At 40.6% G+C, this 17,520-nt stretch overlaps 1 protein-coding gene across 1 annotated transcript in view; it reads right to left on the bottom strand.

Annotated features, from left to right (window-relative positions):
* Nucleotides 1–16,638, bottom strand: part of kcnt2b (potassium sodium-activated channel subfamily T member 2b) — a 31,957-nt gene extending 15,319 nt beyond the window's left edge. Inside the window, exons 1-10 of the mRNA XM_026325033.1 lie at nt 16,311–16,638; nt 6,096–6,175; nt 5,310–5,412; nt 4,988–5,050; nt 4,166–4,214; nt 3,689–3,748; nt 2,882–2,956; nt 2,530–2,613; nt 2,133–2,227; nt 1,312–1,492 (exon numbers count right to left, since the gene is read on the bottom strand). Of these exons, the coding sequence (XP_026180818.1) occupies nt 1,312–1,492; nt 2,133–2,227; nt 2,530–2,613; nt 2,882–2,956; nt 3,689–3,748; nt 4,166–4,214; nt 4,988–5,050; nt 5,310–5,412; nt 6,096–6,175; nt 16,311–16,399 (879 nt within the window). The 5' untranslated portion in view covers nt 16,400–16,638. The remainder of the gene's footprint in view (nt 1–1,311; nt 1,493–2,132; nt 2,228–2,529; nt 2,614–2,881; nt 2,957–3,688; nt 3,749–4,165; nt 4,215–4,987; nt 5,051–5,309; nt 5,413–6,095; nt 6,176–16,310) is intronic.
* Nucleotides 16,639–17,520: the final 882 nt, after the last annotated feature.

Raw genomic sequence — 17,520 nt, 5'->3', positions numbered from 1 at the left:
CACACACACATACACACCGGGTGGGGGTTTATGATGGTCCAAGGGGGGCCAGTTTCTAAATGTCGAGGGGTATTTATGGATGAAAGCTGGGGAGGGAGATTGGGGAGGATGACATGTTGGTGATCTACATTTTCTCCATTTTTTGAGTCAGCTCATGAAAGTTCAGTAAAAGTATCTTCATATGTTGTGTTTTGTTCTTGTGAAGATATTTGCCACCACTCAGTCACAGCTGATGAAAAAAAACAAACAAAAAAGTAAGTATGTGTTCAAAGGCTAGTTGAACAGGCATGTGTAGGATGTAGTCCTGCACCTACTCCTCATGTGATTGCAATTAAAAATAGCCATCAAAGCTGTATGGTCATCACAAAAGAAATCCAGTTTACAGAAAAATAGGATTGTCACGTAAACCAAATCATTTGGGAAGTGTTCATGAGTAGTGTGTTTGATTTGCAGCCCAGAGAGAGAGAGACCCTCCTCTCACTGCAAGTGCATCCAAAACATGGAGGAAATTCCTTCTATTGGAATTTTCACTTTTGAGAGATGCCCAAATACATCAGCTACCTTAGGGATACAAGCTTTACACAGATATGACAACCATCAGAATAAAGCAGAACTGGCACATTCGTCAAGGTGTTTTTATTAGTCCCTTTACAAATAGGAAGTGTGTGTGTGTGTGTCAAGGGTTCCTCTAATTCTGTCATGCACTTCCCTCTGTGCAGCAGCTAAATGACAGTAGTGGGATTTGGGGTAGACATTCTTGCTGTGCTCTGAATAAAAGTAATGTTGTAAGTGCATGTAGGATGCAATGAGTCGTCCCATTCTTGTGCAAGGGGGTAAAAAACCAAAATGATTTGTCTTAAGAGAAAACATTTTGCCGTAATGAGCTTACTAAAGAAAACAAATTGGATTTTGTGGGATGCAAAGCTGTCCCATCTACTAATTTGGGAATGATTTTAGTTTTTCTTCTGATCCCTTTGAAGGCAAGCAGTTTATCTGAGATTTTTCTACCCCTGTATAAATGGTAGGACAGTCTGGCCGAACCCGTTTTCCAGCTCTAAATGTTAAATTGAAAAGAAAAAAAAAGAGAATATTAAAATGGATTTTTGCCTTAAAAGCACCTCAACTCATCAAATCAATATAATTCTTTGAATCAATCTTTAAAACTCATTTTTATTTTCTGTTATAAAGGTGGATCTTGTTTGTTGCACTGCAAAATCCAATCTTGCACGGTTGTACTCTACTGTTAATCACATCTATTTTTTCACTGCTTGTTTTTTGATGGTATTAAAGGCTATGTCTGTTGTTTCTTACCTGAATAGGAAGCACAATGAGCGCCACAAAGATCATGATGACCACCAGAAGCTGTGAGGGCCAGATCTGAGGGGTGACATCTCCAAAGCCCACTGTGGAGAAGGTGACCACGCAGAAGTACAGCGAATCAAACAGCGTCAGGTTGTTGCCCGCTCGTTCGAGGTGTTGGATGCCGCAGATGCTGATGGGGGTTGGCAGGGTGCAGAAGATGAAGAAAATAAGAAAAGGTAATCATACAGTCCCAGAGACTCCACCTCCTGGGTGAAGTATAGGTTCCTGTGGGGGGTGTTGTCGATACAGTATATGTGTGACATCGTATGTGTGGAGATGGGGGTGGATGAATGCTCGACTGCCTTTGTTGTGTGTACAGTTGCGTATCTAAATGTGTGAGGGCAAGCTGTGCATATTTTTGTGATTTTTAAATGATAGATGAGTCAACAGGCAAATGATGAAGTGGTCAGGGAGCCTAATTTATGCTACTGTATATTATGGATTAGCTTAGACTTTAACACCAAATATGCAGTGAGCTGACACATCCCCCACTGTACTAATCACTAATTGTCATTTCAGGGCATCTTACTCTCACAGTTTCTGCTCCTTGTCATTTATTCTCTTTGCTCCAGGAGCAGCATTTTTTTCTCCTATTACATTTTTCTGCATGTATCATGCTTTTGTTTATCCGTCTCATCCTCTTTCTCCATTCCTAACCCTGATATCATCTACGGCTATGACTCCCTTCACTTTCTGTCCAGCCTCTTCTTCCCCTTTTTCTTTCTTGTTTGCCCCTCTCTTAGTTCAGTGTTAGCAGCATAGATGCTTACCATGTAAACATGAGGCAGACCAATGTGCTAATGAGTATCACCACCTGGTTAAACATGGCTGAGTGTGTCCGCTGGATTGCCCTGTGGAGATCATTCTGCACACAGACAGAATAAAAGGGATAAAAAGATGGAAATGTCACCAATTGTTAAAGTGAAAGTGAGGATGAAATGTAGGTTGATGGATAGTAGGAAAAACACAATATAAATATTGGATTAAACAGAGCAAGCTTTGTTAGCTGGGTGTTAAATGGAGGCAGGGAAAGTGAAAAAATTCTTTACCAAAACCTTTTTGCAAGTTTAAGTGAGACCGATTCATCTTAGTGGCAGAGAATCTAAGATGAGGATGCTGAGTTGAAATGCCAGAGACACAAGGGGGAAAATTCATTACTCCACTCACTATCATGTTCTCCAAAGCATGTTTGGCCAGCCAGCAATTGAGAAAAACAGGGATGAAGAGATTCCTCAAGGAGGGCAAAATCACCTGTGAAGGAAAAAAAAAAGCTTCAGTCTGCATAGCTCTCACTCTCATTATTGTGATTATTATGTTGTACTGTATATATTCACAGGATCTCTCACAAGGAAATTGGCTGTGTGAGCATGTGCCTCTTGTGATATTTGTAATTACTATAGCAGGTATTAAACATGTGAAGTGCATTGCTTGTCCTCAGTGCTTGACAGCCGAAAACAACCAGCTGCCTGAGAGACTCCCTGTGCTGTCAGCGCTCAGTAACGCATATCCTTCCACTCACAGTGATCATGAAGGGAATGGCGCTGATCATCTCCAGAATGAAGGGGACACGTAATACTTGCTCCCAAACGTTGCCCTGGAAACACAAACAACACATAAGGGTCAGGAAACTCCATTGTCATGGTGACCTTAGGGGATTATAACATAACAGGCCCAATGCAGAGAGCTAAAGGAGAGAAACTGACCAGCCTTTTAACACCTGAATTGATTGAGAGGCATAAGGGTTATACAACTCCCTTGTGCAATTTGAGAAAAGAAGCAGTTTCTACTAAGCTTTGCCATTCAATTAAGATGTCAGCCATGACTCTTTTTATATTTCTGCTGCCTGCATATGGCTGACCCAAATCTGACTAGTGTAGGTGGACAGGCACAGGGTATGTCCACAGGAATCAGTCAGCTCTAAATGCTAAGGCCGCTAGCCTCCAGAGTAATCCGTAGAGAAACCATTTCATAGGCTTATAGTGTCAAGTACATCAAAGGCAGGGCAGCCCGTTGATGGATCGGCCCCCCACCGCAGAAACACAGGGGCCTCGTCTAAAGTCTTTCTGTTGTGTCAATAACAGCACGATGCTGAGGAAACCTCAAGGCCCACTAGGTGCTTTTCAAATTTAAGAGCAAAGGACCATCAGAGTTTAAAAAAAAAAAACCTTTGCTTTAGTAGAGAACACACACAGATGAACTGGATAAACTTCCCCCTGAGGCATATTACATGCATGTCCCCACACACACACACCACACATGTAGACATCATAGTCACAGACATCACAAAAAGCTTCAGATTGGCTGTTGGAGGTCATGAGTAACTCACCTTGTAGCTTAGATACACAAGCAACATAGTTTCTGAAAAGCTGATGAAAGCCACAAGCACCTGCAGACAGGGAGAGAGGGTGAGAGAGGAATGTAGAGATACAGACAAAGAGGAGTTGAGAGAGAGAGACCAGAGCAGAGAAAAATTAAGAGTCGCAGACATGGAAGAAGAGAGTGTGGGAGGAATCAGTAGGTGTGCTGATGATTGAGCTTTGTAGGGGACAGATTCAAGTGAAGCAAGAGACAGCCTAGTGTCTGAATGTGTCAATTCATGTGTGTTATTACTCTGTAAGTGTAAATACATATCTCATACAATGCTTTTGATTTCATGTATTCAAGCCCTGACATGGTGTGGTGTAAGTAACTGTCCATAAATTGAAAAAGAAATGCAGAAATTTTGCCATACGCCCGGGTGTGCATCCATGTATGCAGAAATGTGTGTAAACAGAGTGAGGCCCTATTGACTGCTGTGTCTGACCTGCAGTGCCCACAGCGGTAGAGGTCTATCCACCCAGATGATCAGTTTCCTATAGAGTGAAGAAAAATATAAACAAATAAAGAGTAGTGGACAGAGATATGGTGTAGAACTGCAAAGATTTGACACTGACTGCTGAAATTGACAAGATATTAAACTTCTTTTCTGCCCAGCCCATTGGCATTCAACAGGGACCATTAACACAATTTCTGAAAAGTAATATTCATACAGTCAAATGGAAATTTATAGCCTTATTGTGAAGGAAAGGCATATTTTTCCTGAAGACACCCTTGGGCTTATGTTGACCGCTTGCTTGCTCTTATTTGGTCCTTTGAGCTTGCTGCCTGGAGCCAGATGTGGCCCATCCCTTTCCTGAGCTCCCCCTGTCAGGCTCCTTATTCACGTGGAGCCAGAGCTTAGCCAGTGTCACCAGCCACCAATTAGATCAATAGGTCCCTGCGCAGGAGACATGACATAGCCTCAGGTTCATGTGCGCTTCCAGGTCTCTCTCCCTCTCTCTGCTGTTGTATATTACATACTTTATCTCCACTAGATCGCTGTTGATTAGGCTGCACAGGCACGACATACATATTATGCTGACAGGTAATCCATACAGTTGAATTGTGACAAATGAATGTGCATCTGTTATGCTCAGTGTCAGCACTGTGAATTGCATCAGTTAAGTAAGGTTGCATTGACTGTGTTATACAACATTTCCGACGAGTGGGCCGGTGCTGGGGATGCCAGTTTTCTAGTGTGAGCGGTTTCATGGTCCTTGTCAGCAGGCTGTAGCCATCACTCCTAATTAGAGACTCACGTGCTTACCAGTCAAACTCACTCCAGGGACGGGTTGATGTGTTTTGTTTGGTGCAGTTTACCCCGCTCACGCTGTAGGAGGGGCACACAAAAACTGTAATGAATGTAACTTTTAGTCCAGATCCTATCACCAAAACTGGACTAACCCTCTGAGCCCTACAGTGAGTTTACTTTCCTCCACTCCACTCTGAATCTCACATTCAATCCTTTCACAAGATACTCTATACAATTTGTTATCTCAGCTACTGCCCTGGTTCTCTTGTTCGTGTTATCGGGCCTCTACACTCTTTGTTTCACCTCATTAAGTCCCTGTTATCACCATTTCTCTCACCAGTCCTGTCTTTCCTCTTGTGGGTTGTCCAGTAAGACTCTGACAATGTAGAGAAGGCAACTCAGCACTTTCAGAGCAAAGTTAAACATTCGAACCCGCAGACCTGCAATGCAAAAAGAAGATAATCATAAAAAAATAACAGTCATTAAAAATAAATATTGCTGTATACAACTGTATAGGATTTTGAAGAACTGTAATCCTCTATTGCACCTCAGTCATGAAAAGGGGATTAGAGGGCATGAAATAGAATAGCTCTGGGGAATGAATAGCAACTCATAAGGCGTTTATCATCATTACCACAAAGTTTAGCAGTTCCTCAGATTATTCTTCAAAACACAACTCATCACATCTTTTCAATAAACTATGTGTAGCCATGGCTGGATTACTGTAGCAAAGAATCTAGACACTATTTTATCATGTCTTTGGAAAGTTAATCTCAAATTCCTTACATTTTGAGTATGTTATTAAAGAAAGTAAAGTCCCTTAATAAAAAAGAATGAAGGCTGTAATTATTTTGTATTAAATACTGAATGATTATAAACATAGAGAAGAAAATATAATCCAATGTAATATAATGTTCTTATGAATGAGTCCACAGATAATCTACACAGACATGTAAAACAGTCACAAAGAGTGGACAACTGATGATGAAATGCAGAGCTAGAATGACAACATATTGTAATCGAAAATGAAAAATAGCTTTTCAATGAAAAATGAGAGCAACTCATGGGACCAAAACAGACAGCAGGCAGGACATTCATTTATATAATTACAGACAAAACTCACTGGATCTTTGGTTTTTGATGAAGAACAGCTTGAGGCGCTCCTTGAAAGTGTTTTCATTCACATAGAACTCTACCTGCACCCTAGGAGAGGGATGGAGAGATGGGCAGAGACAGTAAGAGAAAAGGATGCAATAAAAAAGAGGTAACATATACAAGAGGCTCTGCAGGTGATTGAAGAGATAAATACTTCTTTTATGGAGTCAACCCAGGAGACACAAAAGAGAAAACAGGTGGAGGGCTGGGGGATACAAGAAAATAGAACAAACCTCAGAAAGAAACGGTACAATTGAGCAAACTAGAGATAGAAAGATGTGATGATGTTTATTTGAACACAAAAAAATATGGAAATAAAACATCATGACTGGCTGCATTAAATGCTAATATGTTTTAGAGGAAATGGTGTTCTGGTTTGTCCGCCTGCCCATAGGCCCAGACAGCTGCAGTCAGTCTCGTTATCTCCACTGATTAAATATAGAGCAACAAATTACTTCCCTCTGATGTTTCTGCTGAACATGGGAGGCCATAATTACTGCTCTTTTCCCCTTTTCCATTCTGGCACCCTCCTGTTGGACACACATACATATATACAGTATGTATATATATATATATATATATATACATACATATATATTTATATATATATATATATATATATATATAGATATATATACCTACTGCACACACACTGGCCTAAAATACACAGTGACCCAGTCATTATGATTATTAGACCATTCACGCAACCATGTGATATGGACACTTATGGAGAGACATGGTAACAATGACAAAGGGACACTCTTCAGACACCTCTTACATGTGTACAGACTCAAAACAAGACCGACTCAAGGTGGCTGTATTTCCTGTCTGACCACCACCGGGGAGAAGTCTCAGCAGCCCTCCTTATAATCCTATGGAGGGAAGAGCGGATGAGTCAGGTCGAGGATGAAAAACGCCAGGCCCAGCTCACTGGTGGGCTCCACACAACACACAGACGAATAAAAGAGAGCCACAACAACTGCAGCCTATTCTCCTGTCTGCAGGAAGAGGAAGAGGTGGGGGTGGGTTCTTCCCAGGGTTTCAGAGTGACAGTATGCCAGCACCCCACATACACACAGACCAAAACCAGCACATTCCCAACAACATTTGGGGGTAGAGGGGTTAACGTTCGTCTTTGTTGCTATGGCAACACAAGATTCGTTATCTTTTCCCTCTTTCTCACATGAGATGTTAGCAAACACATGCCTGTGAAGTGTGTTCAGCCATAGCCAATAGCCTCACTCCAACTTTTGACAGCTCCCTTCGCCTTGGGCAGCCTGCTGATAATAATGTTTTTACACACATGGAAATCAGAGGTACATCCTGATATGCAGACTCGCAAAAGTCCAAAAGTGTGTAATCACACCTTTTGATTAGAAAATGACTGTATAAATTGCTGAATAGATGGGATGGCCTGGAGTATTTGCAGTCATAGACAGCAGGGATGTAAGAAAAGATTTTATGTGCATATGTCTGTGCATGTGTGTCTGTGTATAATGAATCATACTGAGCTAATTGACCATATAACGGCAGGAGAGCCTTCATGCACAAAGCCATGAAATAGTCAATACTAACAAGCAATAAGCATAGTGTACCATTATATATTTCTAGTAAATATTATTATTATAAACCGTTCTTACAGTACATAACATATTAGAGCCTGATCGATATATCTTTTTGCCGAATATTCCACTGATATTAACATTTTTTAATGTGCACTTAAAATGCGTTTATGTATATATATCCTGTTTATGTATATTGTATTCTATATACAGTACCAGTCAAAAGTTTGGACACACAAATTGAAATGCCATTGCCTGTGCAAGTGTATCCAAACTTTTGACTGGTACTGTACTATAATATACACATAAATAATAGCGGCCGATATATATCGATATCAGATTTTTTTTTTTTTACTTCATAATATCAGTATCGGCATTGGCCCCAAAAAACCCATATCGGTTCAGCTCTATAACATATAGATAACATTTTTAAAAGTAGTCAAGTGCAATTTTATTTCTACAGCCCACCATTCCAATAGATCCAACACATCCAACATGATGGCATTAAGCTGGAAGTGTGTGCTTAGCTGGCGCTCCCATGACTGAAACTATGCTATACTATGTTGGCTCTGATAAGATCATTGCTCTGGAGAGCTCCACTGTGGCAGGTTTGGACAAAATCAAGCAACCATATCCAACAGAAACTGCATCCCTGCATCTGAACTTGACAGTGTTGTTGTTATCCTTTGCCAAATCTCCAATTTCATATCGCCTGTTTATTATTGTTTTAAGACACTTAGGGTGACATATGTTCCTAAAACTATCTACCAATACAAGCCTTCATTCATCAGAGACCTTAAAGGCTCTAGGCTTTGTGAGAAGATAACTTCCCCTGAGAAGAAGATAATTTCAGAGGTCATTTTGCCCTTGATGCGTTACACTAAGCAAGAGCTTTTCCACTTCAGCCTACAGCAGGGAATAAAAAGTAAAGTGGAAATATAGACCAATAAAAGGTTGAGCTGTGAGATAGATTGAAAGTCTGGATCTTTAATCTAAAGGGAGGATTGGAAGGGAAAACACATTAAAAACTCATAAGGAGAATTATTTCAGAACAAAAGATGCACAATAACATCATGAGGGTACCTCTGGGTAAAACCCACATATCAGTGCTCGAGGCCCTTCAAAAAGGACAAAGAAAATAAATGATAAAATAATTGTTTAGAAAAACTGCTTTGGGAGCTGGGCAGAAAAGAACATGTCTCTGGATTAAGGAATAACCATTTCAATGTATTGTTCAAGATCCACCATGAGAGGACCTCTCGTTCACTCCCTTCTCTGTTCATCACTCATAATATGGGCATATGAATTTAACTATTTTGAGCCAGTAAGCTAAGAACATATCATTGGCTTTTAACAAGGTAAATATCAGTATATGTTAACAGTTGGAAACAGGAGAACACGAAGAAAGGGGCATGGCATAACATTTCAAACCTGAGCCTCAGGAGAGAATTTGCATTTCTGTATTTGCATGTACACTGTGAGAGCTGTGGGTGAAAGAGCAAGAGACAGAGAGACAGAGAGAGAGAGAGAGAGAGAGAGAGAGAGAGAGAGAGAGAGAGAGCAACAGCAGAAAAATACAGACAGATCAATAGACAAAGACAGATGGACAGACAAACAGATAGAGGGGGACATGCGGAGGAGGATCTTTGAGAGAGAAGAGAGAACTGAACCTTGTTCTCCTGCTGCTTCCACCCATGCCTGTGCTCTATAATGACACAGCACTGGCCATCTAATGACACAGTGGAGGAGACTAAAGAAACCCAAATCTATGCATGCACAGCAGCACAGCACTGGCTCATCACAACCTCCACACACAACTCAGAAGCAGCATTCATACCAGCAATGTAGGAAAAAAAACAAGATATAAGGTAACCAAGAGAAAATTTCAGCCTGGCAAACTGCAAAGGAAAATCTTTCTTACCAAGATTTATGTAATTTAATTAGATGAAAGCAAACAAAAATGAAAATTCAGCTTTGGAGCATGAAAATCCATAATAAATATCCAAATCTACTCACAATTAAATTGAAAAAAAAAAAAAAAATCAGTCATAAATTTGGATACAAATTCAGGATCCATCTGCCATGTTTATTTCATGTTGTGAAAATTAAGACAATTAACTCTTCTGGCATTGACTATGTGTAACAAACCTTTCTAGATTAGAAAAAAGGCTAAGATGAATGAAAGTATTTTTTAACATATAAAAGGAGACATCAGTGCACCAGTGGAAATATTCTTTTTAAAGAAACTGTTTCCATCGACTAGAAAAACATGTAGCTTCTTGGGGAATGGAAAATTGCTGATGGCCATAAACCAGTTTGAAGTTTATTACTTAACATACTATATTGCTTGAGATGAATGGGTGAATAGGGAATCCTCTGAGAAAAGGGGGCACAGTTAAAAGAGCAAAGACTGGAAAAAGTAGACAAAGACATGCAATAATAATATACACAAAGTACAAATGAGGGCAGGAGATGACAAGAGACAAACAAATTGCATATCTCCATTGGACTAGTCTAACAGCTTTAGAGAGGCAAGCTGTACTATGCTTCATCCAACCAATGGTCGACAGGCTTGTCCCTGACCCAGATATGCAATGATCACACACATTAGAGTGTGTTAATGGCAGGTGAAGAACGATCAAAAAGAAAACAAGAACTGAAAAATGAGAATATGTGGACACATTACTGCTAAAGAAAGATCCTTTCCTCGCAGTTAAAGGCACATTTTCTGTGACGAGAGACCATGCATGAGTTCTTTGTGACTGAAGTCTAATGCAAAGAATGTCAAATTTTAGAAATACCACTCATCACTGCTATAAAATTGATGTGTACACCCCAATGTAACAAGGAAGTAGTTCATAATAACGTAATACTGAGACTTTAAAAGATTCTCATTTTCTCCTTGTCTCTCAATGGAGAAAGCCAAACTGTCTATGTTGTGACCAATTTTATTTACCATTTTATCTATTCTATAGTCTCCAGCAATCAGTCTTTGTACCTCAGTAGCCCGGGCAAAGCACAATAGAAAAGCAACAGCCATCATTTGCACAAAATGTGCAATGTATATCGACAGTAAGTAAGGGTGCACTGCAGCTTTACTCAGAACCATTTCCTGAACAACCTCTAGTTTCCCAGGGATTAAAACTTCCCATCCATCATCAATGGAGAGCTCCAGCTATTCCTCCTCCCTACTCCCTGACGTAACCAACCTTCCCTCATCCTTTCCTGAAATGTTCATTCACTGCGCGTTGCTTATAAAAGGATTGGTTGACAGACTCAGATACTCTCCTTTGTTTACCTGAAGAAGGAACAGAACACAATAACTGCTTCAGGGGGAGGGCAGTTCCTCTTAACTGTTGAATTCACAGAAAACAAATACTTGGCCCTATTACGAGGGTGTGCTCACCCAAAAACGCCACATTTATCTCTCCTGTCATGAAACAAAATATGGCTTGAATTGGTACATAACTCTATTAAAAGCCATCTGATGACATTCTATCTCCCTGTCCCTTCAGATTACATTAGCCTCGGATGTGGGCAGACTTCTAACATTTGATCAAATTAACACAACAGATCAATCTGTTTCAAAGCTGTCTTTCCTGCTTTGAGAATGACAGGCTGACACTCAAAAGATGTGAAATATGAGTGAGGGATCATCATTGCTTGTCTCTGAGGCTTTTTGGATTTGAAAGTCAACTCCTGAGGTGTATTAAAACTAACCCAGTTTGGGAATAAGGGAGCTGCGATCTGCAGTTCCCTGCCCCCCACTCTGATGCCAGGAGACCTTAGCAATACAGAACCAGGCCAGAGACTAGAGGTGCTCAGACACATGCTAGTCAGTGCAATGATTGCGTTAATGTCCACAGCAGGAAAGCATAGGTGCTGACAGCATGTATCTACAAAAGGCCTGTTCAGGGAATTCAATATCTACCTTATGAAACCCAGTGGTAGAAAAAAAATCAAACCATGAATGGGACACACCCTGCACTGACTCTGTTGTCTCTACGTCCTTGAGCTACTGTTCATTAACAGTAACAATGAAAAAAGATGCAGATCTACCACAGTACATATATTTAGATTAATTATGGCTACCTACAGGATACAGGGATTGCTGGAGTACAAGGAACAAAGACTCAAATGTAATAAACTCTGACTGTGCAACCAAACTGAGGTGTCTCTCACTCTGCCTTAAGGTAATGTCTTCCCATACACAACCTTCTCAGACAGCAGCAACTCATTTTCATCAGGTGCCCAATATTCTTTGCTGCAGGATCACACTCAGGCTGTATTTAAAACCTCCTTCAACCATGCCTTCTCATTTCTTCTTAAACAGACCTATCATCAATGTGGAGCTCTTGCAACCTTTTCTCTTTGCCAATATTAATTACAATGTTGTTTTTCACAGCTTTCTTATTAGCCTACCCTGCTCTAGGCCCCATCTGCAGAACCCACCAATTCAATCCATTAGCAACCGGATGTTTTTAAGTTAACTTTACTCCAGTTGTTTATCAGCAAAATGATGTGCATGGCTGTGAGGACATGCACAAGACTCATGAATGAAGTTATAAGATCTGCCATCACCTCTTTTCTCTCACCCAGCTTCAAATCTGATATCACCTTTTCATAGAGTGACTCCTCTCATCATACGGCTTGCTATATTGCTAATAACTTTCCCTTGTGCCTGCTCTGCTTCTGCAGACATGCTGCATAGTGCACTGATCGTTCTACAATTCTTAACAAAGACTGACATCAGCTTTCTAAACTATCTTATAAATTGTACGACTGAAACCCATGCGAGCTTTGAAAGTCTCTATTGGACTCCAACATGCATCTTGGAGTTAAGTCAAATCATAGTAAAACTGGCATGAATATTGATGATATTGATGGTTCATGCTCTGCACTGGCCTTACTATATTAAGGCTTAACTGGAAGGATTAAGAGGAAGGCAAAGGGAGTATGAGCATGGGGAGAGAGGATGATGGAGCGACAGAAGATGTGGAGGCGACAACCAATAAGAGATTGTTTCAAGGACAAAAGGGCTGTCATTTCCATGTAATCCTGGATTCAGAGAAAAGCTCTTGCTAAGGCCATTTACTGTGGAACAATGAAGATTCATGTATTTCGTTTCACTTCTAGCAAATTAGACATATGAGCAGAGTTGGGCTGGAAGTTGTATGTGTTTATAGTCTTTTATTAGCATAGTATCGACTAAAAAAAAAAGTATCTTGCTTGCTGGGCATTACGGCAAAAAATGTATTGTTTTGAGCAATCTGAAAATGTATAAAAGCAGTTAATTTGTCAACAAAAAGCCTTTACGATAGAGCAATGGATGTTTTGGGGCAAAAAACAAGCTAGCTTACTATAATAATTTAACCTGGCCGTGAGAAAGAGACACTAAAACAGTCAATAAATTTCAGGCTTTGGTTCAAACTTAATTTTAGGGAAAACCAGATGGTGCTTTTACCTGGCAAAATTCCTCTCATCAGCCTGCAAAAGATCTGTCTTTAATTGTTTAGTCATCTGGCATTTCCTCAAAACAGAAGCCTCTGACTCACTGCCAGAAAATAGAAATAGTGTTGGTGTAATCAGAAGAGTGGCATTAAAAGGCTCCTACTTCTCTGTCTGCTTTTCTGTAATAGTCAGACACACATTCACTTATTGATCAATTATCAGGCACAACCCTGATTAAAGCTATAATAACCATACAGCTAATGAAAATTGGCTGTTGTAACCAAACTTTCAGCAGAGAGAGTGGGTTTTTTTCACTCTATACAAAGCAAACTGAACCTAATTTCATGTTCATTTGCTTCAATTTGTCAAAAACTAGATAAAGCCCAATGCTGGGTTATCAAAAAAAAGTTGACAATTTTTGCAATTTTGTGTACCTAGCATGGTGGCTTAGTGGTTAGCACTGTTGCCTCACAGCAAGAAAGGGCCTGGGTTTGCAACCTGTCAGGGGCCTTTCTGTGTGGAGTTGACATGTTTTCCTGTGCTTGCACAGTTTTCCCCCAGGTACTCTGGTTTCCTCCCACAGTCCAAAAACATCTATATCAGGTTGAATGGTGACTCTAAATTGCCCATGGGAGTGAGTGTGAGTGTGTGTTGTTGTCTGTCTCTATGTGGCCCTGTGATGGACTGGTGACCTGTCCAGGGTGTACCCCTGTTTTTCACCCAAAGAGAGCTGGGATAGGATCCAGCAGATCCCCATGACCCCAATTAGGAATAAGCGGGTATAGATAATGAATAGATGTGTGCTTTGATAGATGCGTGCTTTACCCAAATTGTGTAAAAATCAATGTGAAAATATAAAAGTGTAAAATATATATGAATATACACAAGGGCTAGGGCGCACTCCACCCACATACACAAACCACAGCACCCCTGGACACAGATCCACTGAAAAAACAAATAGTAGCAGAAGTTAAAAAAAAGGCAGTATTATAGAAACTGATAGTATAACGAGGACAGGAGATTCCTGTGTGTAAAATAAATTACCAATACTAAATTAATTCCCATTTTAAACTCTGTGCTGATAATTGCCTCACCTTTGAGAGCCTTTCAACAACTTCAGCAAATGGATTCCACTGAGTTACAGGAGGGCTATTGAAAGAGTGAAAAGCCCGGTACTGGGGGCACTTTAATCAGAACTAAGATGTAGAGTGGGGATGTTAAAGGAGGTCAATGTATGGACACATGCAGGTGCAAGATTAAAGGAGGAAAGGAAGAGGACCCACAGAGGAAAAACAGAGGGACTGGATACAGAATGTGTTTTCTCAGGGCAGTGTTCAACCATATGTGTCAATGAGAAAAGTAGGAAGTACAGATGTTGACATTCTGATGTGCAAGAGTATGTTTCTGCGGGGGCTCGGTATAGCCCCATATTGCATGGAGTTATCACTCGCTTCCATCAGGACCGTCTGGTTCTGTGGGGGCGTTACTTAAAGTCTATTTCTAGATTAATTGACCATGACAGACAAACTGTGTGTGATTCAGCCATAATTTAGCTTCCTGTCACTATCAATCACAACTCTCACTTTCTCTCTAATCAGTCCATTTTATATCAGCTAATACTCCTTTGACACTTAGATCCACATCTTCACCCTCTGTTAATTGCTCTTTCTCTCTTGTGGTTTGTATAAGAAAGCATGCATGCAGATGCTCAGACACACAGACATTTTGCTATAAAGAGTGGCAAACAAACACACATAATAGCACACATTAGAGGTTCAAAAGAGTGAAATTTCTACTTTGTTAGGTAGAGAATCTTATAATTACCTACTATATGATAAAGGCAGCATATATGCCTCTGACATTACAGTTATGCAATATGACAAAACAAATTTAACAAACACAGCCCACACAAGTTTAATTGGCACTTTGGTGGTGTTAAGTGACTGACACCAGGACATCTCTGAAAACATTCATCATATGATTACAGGGTATTACAGCACATCTGTGGCACAAAAACACACATATCCTTCTCCAACTATATCAGCAGTCTCCAACGCAGCCAAGTCAATCACAACCGCACTGCCACAGTCCCCCTATTTTGTTCTGACATTCATTTGGTGAAATCAGAAGGCCACAGGAGCATGACCAGAGTGAGCAGGCTTTTTAGACTTCAGCTGTGCAAAGACCCTTTTAGACACACAGTATAATAGTTAGATTTCACATAGTGGGTGCTATAGCATGGATAGTTTTAATAATATGATGAGCACTTTTGACAAAGTAACATGTCATGTACAATGTAAAGGCAGAGTTTCATGATGAATCCTGGGAATGGCTAGACTTGGAACTGTTATCTCCTCCTCGAGTAGCAACTTTCCCCAGTTATTTGATACCAAACATACACCCACTCAAGTCGACAAGCAGGTGTCTTGATCCCTTTTTTCCCACCTAGCAACAAGAGACACCATGCCTGAAATAGAGGTTAGGGGGTTCCATTAGACAGTATAACGAAATAGCCAAATTAAGCAATGCATATCATATAGGCCTAGCACTTCAAATTCACTGCCCTGCAAAAGGAGTGTAAGCAAAGGTTAATTGCCAGTTACTGAGAGCACCAACTTGAAATTGCCTGTCCAGGTAGACAGTGGTTCACTGTACCTCTAAGGAATTATGTCATGATAATTAACATATAGGGTGACATACTATAGGTCTACTTCCTCAGTCTTCATTTCCTTCCTGAAGAGTGATTTTCATGTTTTAAATATAGACACGATGCGCCATTTGAATGGAATGAAAAATGCATGAAGTATCCATGATTATTTAGTCTCTCAGCTTTTTTGAGTATTTATCTCTATATATGGTTTAGTTAGTTAATTTCCGTCGGTGCGGTGGTTTTATACCAGCAGTATTTGCAACAGTTGATTCTGCGCACACAGGGGAACGAGTGAACCTGTTGCAGAATCCGTAACAACAGAGCTGCACAGCTGATAAGAATATAGCTACTCCAACACAGTCGCATACCTAGATGCATGAGAGCGCTGAGGAAAAATTCAAATGCAAAACCAAAATAAGTACTTTTTTGGGCAAAATGACATTATGCTCTCCAGGCGTTCAAATGCGCACAGCGGATTCAGTGCGCCGTGCGTAAACGGTGCGAGTAGCTGCATCCTTACCTGTCGTCGGTCTGCCAGTCCCCGAGCAACAAGTCTCGGAACCGGTACCGAGGTGGCAGCGGGAGCACCTCCTTCTCCAGTTCGACCATGGTCCTCCTCCTTAGAGCCCACAAACAGAGATAGATATCACCGCAAACCGCACCTCCACACCGAGGAGGTGGACCCCCCAAAAACCAACTCCGTGCCTCTTCCTTCTGCTATTCAAGCCGTAGACTAAGAACGAATGCATTGATACACCTCATGGCACTGGTTTCGACCTGCCTGCTAAAAAGAAAAATGAACTTATCTCTTTTTTTGGCACCTGTCACAATGCAACTACTTTTTTCTCCGGTCGTGGCAACAGGTCGAAGATGTTCATCCGTCGGTGCGTAGGGGAGGTTCCACTTTTACTGTGACAGCTGGAGAGCAACTGGTTGTCTCTCTCAACACCAGCATCCTCCCTGCATGAGCTCCGCATGGACGCACTGACTGCTAATGGGCAATCAGCCGTTGGGGAATATTATAGTGTTGCGACGACTTTTCATTTCAGGAATAAAAACGCAGCAATAACAAAAACAATACTCACAAAAAAAAAAATCTAGAATAATAAACAAACAGACTCTCCTGTCAACGTCTGCGCTGCGCTGTGGTCATAAAGCTCCTCTCTGCGATAATAAAACTGTCACACATTCACGTGTGAATTTCCAGAAATGTCTGTCACGGTTCTTCGGGGACCTGTTTCTTAGTTGTGATCTCCAACGGCGCTTACGTAATTTTATCATCTCTGCATAGAGAGCTGTAGGGTTGTTGTTTTTCTCTTAATTTGAATATGCTTCTATTAAATATTATGCGGTTGTAGTTCTTTGTAGAGGCAGTTTAAGGAGGCACATATAATATGTTGGGAAACCTTCTTGCTGAAATATTAATGAGAACACGTCCGGTTTATTTAGTGAGACGTTTTGGTCGTGCACATTCATTTTCAGACACATAACACGATTCTACACAGCTTGCCAACTGAGCTTTGAGTGCTGCTGCTCCCTCACTAAGCTTCCATATGCTAAATATAATCAAAGTACACAGTCGAAGCACAAGCAGATCTAGGGTTGGGGAAAAAAAATCCCTGTTCAGGAAAAATAAACACAAGCAATAAATTAAAAGCAATAAATAATCACAAAGCTAGAAGTTATTGACTATAATAGAAAATTACAAACGGACACTTTCTATTATTATA

The sequence above is a fragment of the Mastacembelus armatus genome, chromosome 8, assembly GCF_900324485.2.
Source record: "Mastacembelus armatus chromosome 8, fMasArm1.2, whole genome shotgun sequence".
NCBI classification, from domain to species: domain Eukaryota; kingdom Metazoa; phylum Chordata; class Actinopteri; order Synbranchiformes; family Mastacembelidae; genus Mastacembelus; species Mastacembelus armatus.
The sequence above is the reverse complement of the archived record's forward strand: the minus strand, read 5'-3'. Positions and strand labels throughout refer to the sequence as shown.